Here is a 7,463-nt window from a genome sequence, read left to right as displayed (position 1 = left end):
CTGGCATTTCAAGCAACTGCTGAGTCCAAAGATGAGTTTTGATGAAATCAGCCCACAGTACTGACACTATGGATAGCACACAGCTTAGATTTCACTATTTAGTGTAACAAAGATTATAAGCCAGACTTTATTTTATTGCTACATTTTCCCCACACCCAAAATGGGTACATTTGCTTCCGCCTATCTTTTCTATAATACTGGCATGGTTTAGAGTTGTTAAAAAAAAAAAAAAAGCCAGTCTGGATTCATCCTCTCTTTACAAAAGTGTTGATTTATTTATACTGCACTTGATTCAGCCCCTCCAAATACACAGCTTCCAACAGGCAGAGTTAGAGAAGCAGGCGCCACAAACCATAGTTTAAAAATATGCAGGCAGCAGGCACTGTACCCATTTAACTATAAGTGAAATCTGCTGATACTTCAAACCAGCTACACTAAAGCCACCTCTGGGGGCATCTAGACGGAGTCTTAATCCTGATGGCAATATCTGGTTGTTCTAGAGTCTAACAGGATACCTGGGTTATGCCTTTGGCCAGCCAAGTGGGAAGAGCATGTAAAGCCCACATCTAACTCCAGCAGGTCTTCAAGCTTATTATCCTGTCACAGTTTATAAAGATGAGGAACTAATCATTTGGGAGCTGTGCAGTCAAAATGTCCAGAAAACAAATATACTATTACAGTGTGTAAAATCAATCAACCATCTTGTGGATCCTTGGCTGTCTCTGTTTATGACCTCAAACACTTAAAAAGGAAACCTCAAGTATTCTGGGAGATAATGATCAGAATGCTTGGGTACCTTGGTTCCTGACAGGGCTCACCTCCATGTTACTTCTTGCAATAAGCATACAGGGCAACTCCTTAGAGACTGCTCATTATCGATGCTGAGCTCCCGAGAGGTCAGGGGGTGGGTAGGCTCAGGACTATCCAGGGCTGAGCAAACTCTGTAAACCAACCTTACAGCTCTAAGTCTTATCCTGGTTCTGAGAACATTTCAGTTCTGCTCCAAGTCCACTTTGTTCCAATTCAGCGATGACAGACATATATTTGAACTCATTTGGTCTGAAGTTAAAGGTCTCCACTAACCCGTAGGTCTCTTTTCGATCAGTGGCATAGAAGAGCTGAACTTGGTTGGCAATGCACTGTGCCTCAGCAACGTTCTGAAAGGTAAAAGGAACAGTCAGGTCCTTTCCAGCACAGGGCCATGAAGCTCTGTGTCTAAGTCCTATGGCAGTTGGGGGCCCTCACCCAGGAGTCACTGTTTGCAGAAAGCTTCCCTGACATCCCAAGTCTTGGTGAGGTGGCCCTTTTCTGTGTATTCAAATTACCCTACACGTACCTCTAACATAGTATGTATCATACTGTATTGTATCTGTCCTTTTTTTCCTCTTTTTCTTTTTTGTCTGTCTTCCTTTGTGTGAATTTCTCAAAGTATGTGCTTCTTTTACATCCTGCACCCAGTGAAATCTGGTGAATGTTTGCTAATAAATTAATGCATATGTTAGAAATTTCCCTCTTCATTCAGTTCTCTAGTAACTGTTAAGTTTATCTCAAGGGGGAAAAACATAGCAATAGTTACCCAGCTCCAAGAACCAGTCTGTGAGTTACTACTAAGTTCTTGACTAACCAGACATACTCTTGAATAAAACCTGTTCCTCATACCACCTCAGTCAAAAAAGTAGTGCCAAAGCCAGCTGTAGTTTTACAATTCGTCCATAAAGTCTATGACACAACGTTTTTTTTCTTTTTTCTTTTTTTTTTTTTTTGGCTGTGCTGCGTGGCTTGTGGGATCTTAGATCCCTGTCTAGGGACTGAACCCAGGCCCTCGGTAGTGGAAGTGCGGAGTCCTAACAACTGGACCGCCAGGGGATTCTCTATGAAACTCTTTCTTCCCTGTGATGAAGCCTCATTTCTCTTTCCTTGAGTGTTGGCTATACGTAGTGACTTGCTTCTAACAAATGGACTAAAGTGGAATGATGAAAAATGACTTCTGCTATTCAGTCACAGAAGACATTGCAGCTTCTGTCTTGCTATCTCTCTTGAATCACTTGCTTTGGGGAAAGTCAGTTGCCATATCATGAGGACATTCAAGTAGCCTACGGAGAAGCCAGTGTGGCAAGGAAATGAGGCCTCCTGCCAACAGCCATGCAAGTGGGGTCAGAGGTGGATCGTTAAGCCCAATCAGCCTTCAAATGACTGTCGTCCTTGCCAACATCTTTTTTTTTGTTTTGTTTTCTTGCCAACATCTTGACAGCAACTTCATGAGAGACTCTGAGCCAGAGCCACCCAGCCATGCTGCTCCTGAACTCCTGACACACAGAAACTGTGAGGCCATAGATATTTGTTGTTTTAAGCCACTAAGTTTTGGAGTAGTAATTTGTTATGCAGTTATTTCTAACTAATCCACCCGCAAAGCCCCAGGGAAAACAACGGGCCACCTCCTCTAAAGCTCAGTAGCAGGGAAATGGTGACCAGACCACTCTGTGTAACAGAAGTGGGATCAGGACACAGGCTACACTCTTGAAACCTTACAAGAGAGTTACTTCAAAAACTCTTACTTTTGCTTCCTATACATTCTCTAGTGCTAGCTGATCAGAGGCACTTATTCACGATTACAATGTTCACACAGCCAAAACCCAACCCCAAGCGATAATGGAAACTTCCTACTAAAACTGTCAAAAGTGTGCTATGTCTAGCTACAGTGATGAAAATAGGTTTATAAATACCACAGCCTGCTTCACCTCCATTCCCTCCTATGGGCCTTGCAGGTCATTTCTCATAAGCAGGCACTGATCTCTGAGACTGGATCTTCAATCAAAAGCCATTTTCCAAAATGCTGGCTATTTTAAATTAATAGAATTTTAGAGCTGGAAGGGGCCTTAGAGATCACCCAGTCCTCATTTAATGGACCAGGAAACCAAAGCAGATGAGGGTCAGGGATAGACCCAAGGTCATATGGCTAACAAGTGGCAGAGCAAGGAGCAGCCCTCTTGACTCCCAGGCTGGTACTCCCTCCACTTCACCCTCATAGTATTTCTGGTGGGGGGCAAATAAGTAAGACTGATCAAGGTCGATAACTCTGCTTCATCAGTTTTACCTTTCTTATATTCAAACATGCCTCAAGGACAAACCATCTCTAAAGCAAGTGCATAATCTGAGGCAGATACCACCCCTTTCTGAGTCCCTGAACTGTAGGGCCTGTGAGTCAACTTTTATTTGAGGCTTAGGATGGTGAAGGTAAGGGTAATTTCAGTTGTATACATTCTAGAACAGTGCTGCTCAAACTGCAGAGTCCTAGGTGGAGGTGCCTCTGGTCCCTTCACCTCTCTTTCAGCTGTTATATCCTGGGGTTTTACATAATAAGATTCTGTGTGGATAAAGGGCTCTGACCACTAGTTTGAAGACCACTACAATGGTGGGTAGAGAGTTACGATATGTAGATATGTGCAAATGTCTCTCATGGAGGATTATGGAAAGCTCCCCTGCACCCCAACCCCTGCCCACTTATTCACCCCCTGCCTTTTATTCTCTCAACATGAAACAGTAGTCTCTTCCCTTTCCAAGACCCAAGAAGATAAACATATTAATTCCCTATGTTGCTCAACAAGGAGGTTTATTAACAAACCTGATTCCTCCCTCTCTTTCAATCTTAATAGCTACAATCAAATTACCAAGTCTTGCCCATTTTATTCCCTATATATTTCTGGAGACATTCTCTCTCCTTCATTCCTACTACCACTGCTCTAGTTTAGGTCTTTACTACCTCTTGCCCAGACTATTGCAATTGCATTTTAAATGATCACACTGACCAGGCTAGAACTAAAAAATATTTAGGAAGCAAATACTTAAGGTTAATGGTCTTAAAATCCAACTCTTTATGGGTCAACGCCCATTCAAAACCCTTTAATGATCTTTTTGTGCCCGCAGGATAAAGCTGATCCTTTAAACACAACCCACCAAACCTCCTTTTTTAATATACCAGTGATAGCAAACTGTCTGTAATACCCCAAGTCATTTTATGCCTCCTAGTATTTATGTATTCTATTTCCACCACCTGGAACATTCCCCTCCCCCTCCCCACTTTACCCTGCTAAACTCCTGCTAATCTTTGAGGTTCAGCTCAGGTGTCATCTCTAGGAAGGCTTCTTCCTCCTTCTGGGCCAGGAACGCTCCCCCTGCCCCCTCCCCCAACACTGTGCATGTCTCTATCCTAGCACTTACTACATTCCAATGAAATCGTCTACTGACACGCATGTGGACCCAAATAAGGGTTTCTAATACTATACTAAATTTTCATCATTAAAGTTAATCAGTTCAGAAGAAACCTCTAGTTTCCAGGTATTTCTATACATTTGCTTTACTGTATTTGGAAACACTATGCCTAAACTGCAAACTCATGCATGAGTGTGCAGGGGATCATATATTTATATTACATTTCTAGGTTTCCCATCTCTGAATCATGTATCTCTACACTAAATTCTAACATGTCTAATTCCGTACTACATTAGAAACTCACAGTCAAGTTGACTTATACAAGGCAAATGTATGTTGTCTGGTATGATGTTAAATGTTATAAGGCTAGGAAGCAAATTTTAATAATTATGGGTCTGAGACCACTATGGTGAGGTGGTATAAATGCTAAAACAGAAAGGATTTCCTCTGACCTCTAGAGTCCACTTCTAATACAGTTAGATATTATGCTTTGCTGAAGATCAGAAAATGCAGTACAATCTCTATGTCACTCACTCCTGTGGTCAAATTTTAAACCTTATCATTATTATTATTATTTATTATTATTATTTTTTTTTGTGGTACACAGGCCTCTCACTGTTGTGGCCTCTCCCGTTGCGGAGCACAGGCTCCGGACACGCAGGCTCAGCGGCCATGGCTCACGGGCCCAGCTGCTCCAGGGCACGTGGGATCTTCCCAGACCGGGGCACGAACCCGTATCCCCTGCATCGGCAGGCGGACTCTCAACCACTGGGCCACCAGGGAAACCCAAACCTTATCATTATTGACAACTATATCCCCTCCAAATCTCAACTGGAAACATCCGTACTTTGTCTACTATTTCCTATATTTAACACTGACTCCCAAACTAAAAAATCCTTTAACTCAAGTAGGACTCGCAGTTCTGTCTCTAACCTTTCTCATGTTTCCACTTCCCTCTTTATCCAACTTGCACTCCATTGTCAATAATTATAATCATTCCTTTGAATTTACTTTTAACTTCCTGGTCCCTGTCTTACTTCATTACATCACTTGGCTAAACCATAACCCTAGTTAAATCCAACTCTCGGTCCTCCCTCTCTGTGCTTGTACCCGCATACCCATTCTCTCTTCCATTTTCCTAGATCACACGTCAACAAACACTTTCTGGAAAGGAAGACACTGTTAATATTTTAGGCTCTACGGCCCTACAGTCTCTGTTGCAGCTACTCAACTCTCTGTTGTAGAGGTAAAGCAGCCATAGATAACATGTAAATGATGAGCATGGCTGTGTTCCAATAAAATTTTATCTACAGACACTGAAATTTGAATTTCATATACTTTTCACAGGCCATGAAATATTATTCTTTTTTAGTTTTTTGTTTGTTTGTTTCCTCAACTACTTAAAGATGTAGAACACATTCTCAACTCATGGGCCTGTCCTAGACAACAATTTCACACTTTCTCTTTTCCACTCAAAAGTCCAACACCTATTCTTCCATCCTCACTCTCAGCTGACGATCTTTCTTTTCACTAAGCAATCTGAAGAGAACTTCTTACAAGCTTCCACCACCTCTATTCGTTTAACTGTATTTGTGTCATTATATCCTGGCTTCTCTCCTGTTGTTACGTTTCTGGCAAAGATCAACCCCTCATTCCCAAGACTCACCCCACTCAAAAACACCACTTCAACAACTCTCCAGCCTCCTTCTCGTCCATTATCAATATTTCCCTCTCTACTGGATCTTTCCATCAGCCTATACATATGTTATTTCTCTCATTTAAAACAAAACCAAAAAAACACTCTCATCCCCACTTCTTACACCCCATTCTCTCCTTCCCTTCTCAAAAACATCCCTTGAAAGACGTGTTTATGCTTACTCTTTCTCTTCCCATTCTTTCTTTCTTTTTTTTTTTTTTTTTTTTTTTTTTTTTTTTTTTTTTTTGCAGTACGCGTGCCTCTCACTGTTGTGGCCTCTCGTGTTGCGGAGCACAGGCTCCGGACGCCCAGGCTCAGCGGCCATGGCTCACGGGCCCAACCGCTCCGCGGCATGTGGGATCTTCCCAGACCGGGGCACGAACCCGTGTCCCCTGCATCAGCAGGCAGACTCTCAACTGCTGCGCCACCAGGGAAGCCCTTCCCATTCTTTCTTAAATGTACTCCAAACATGCTTCTGTCCTACCACTCCTTTGAAACTGTCCTTATAAGTCCCCAATGACTTCCATGTTGTGAAATCTAGTAAATTCTCAGTCCTCATCTCATTTGCCCTACCAGCAGGGGAGATTTGGTTAGTTGAGCACCCTTGTTCCTTGAAACATTTTATCTTAGCCTCCAGGGGCTTCTACCATCTTAGCTTTCCTCCTATCTCACTGACTCTTCCTTTTTAATCTTCTTTGCTGATGCTTCCTCATCACTCCAGGGCTCAGTTCTTAGACCTCTTCTCTTTTCTACCTTAACTTCCTTGGTGATTTCATTCAGTCTCATGGCTTTAAATAACAACCTGTATGCTGACTACTCTCATTTTTCTCTCTCTAGCTTGGACCTCTCCCCTGAACACCAAGCTCATATATCTAACTGCCTACTACTTGGATATCTAATAGGCATCTCAGGCTTAACGTGTTGAAAACTGAGCTCCTTATCTTGCTCCCAAACCTCTTCCGCCTGCAGTCTTGTCTGTCTCAGTTAATGGCAACTCCATTCTTCTGGGCAGGATTTTGGGTGACTTCCAGTTGAGTGTGATGGGTAGAAGGAAGAATGGGAGAAATGGGGCTGAACAGTTACAGGAATAACAGACAAGGAAGGAGAGTCTCAATTATGTCCTAGACTTGGGGCTTACTGCTACTATGAGATACTAGCTGAGTAGCATAACTTTTCCCTTTCTTGTATGCAGCTGATTAAGAGACAGAGGAAAAATAAGTGGGTGTTGTAATAAAGAACCTCAGGAGGAAGAGGCACTAAAGTGCCCACTATCTTGAGGACATCCTGAACTTAAACCCTGCCAGATAAATGAGACTGAAATGAGCGAGGACTAGACGAATAGGCTGAACAGTAATCATAAAACTGCTCCTGGCCCTGGATATGTAAAGAACAAACACAACAGACATCATTACCTGTGGGCATATGGTCAATGCCCTATCCCAGGAAATAGGAAAAGGAGGACGGAAATTCACTATGTATGATGAATGCTGTACATGTGAACAGTGTGGAGGAAGATAAAAGATTAAGAACAATTCTAGACTTTGAACTCTTCCCTACA

The 7,463-nt window shown here is 42.5% G+C and overlaps 1 protein-coding gene across 3 annotated transcripts in view; it reads right to left on the bottom strand.

Moving 5' to 3' along the window:
* Window positions 1-247: 247 nt before the first annotated feature.
* ATPAF1 (ATP synthase mitochondrial F1 complex assembly factor 1) overlaps window positions 248-7,463 on the bottom strand; it is a 27,129-nt gene continuing 19,913 nt past the window's right edge. Inside the window, exon 9 of one of the 3 annotated variants that reach the window (XM_007463935.1) lies at window positions 248-1,157. In XM_007463935.1, coding sequence (XP_007463997.1) covers window positions 963-1,157 — 195 coding nt within the window. In that variant the 3' untranslated portion in view covers window positions 248-962. The remainder of the gene's footprint in view (window positions 1,158-7,463) is intronic. The other 2 variants (XM_007463937.1, XM_007463936.1) reach the window with 2 other exon arrangements.

This window comes from Lipotes vexillifer, unplaced genomic scaffold (assembly GCF_000442215.2).
Source record: "Lipotes vexillifer unplaced genomic scaffold, Lipotes_vexillifer_v1.1 scaffold13, whole genome shotgun sequence".
Taxonomy (NCBI): Eukaryota; Metazoa; Chordata; class Mammalia; order Artiodactyla; family Lipotidae; genus Lipotes; species Lipotes vexillifer.
Note: the sequence above shows the minus strand (reverse complement) of the source record. Positions and strands in the feature narration are given on the sequence as shown.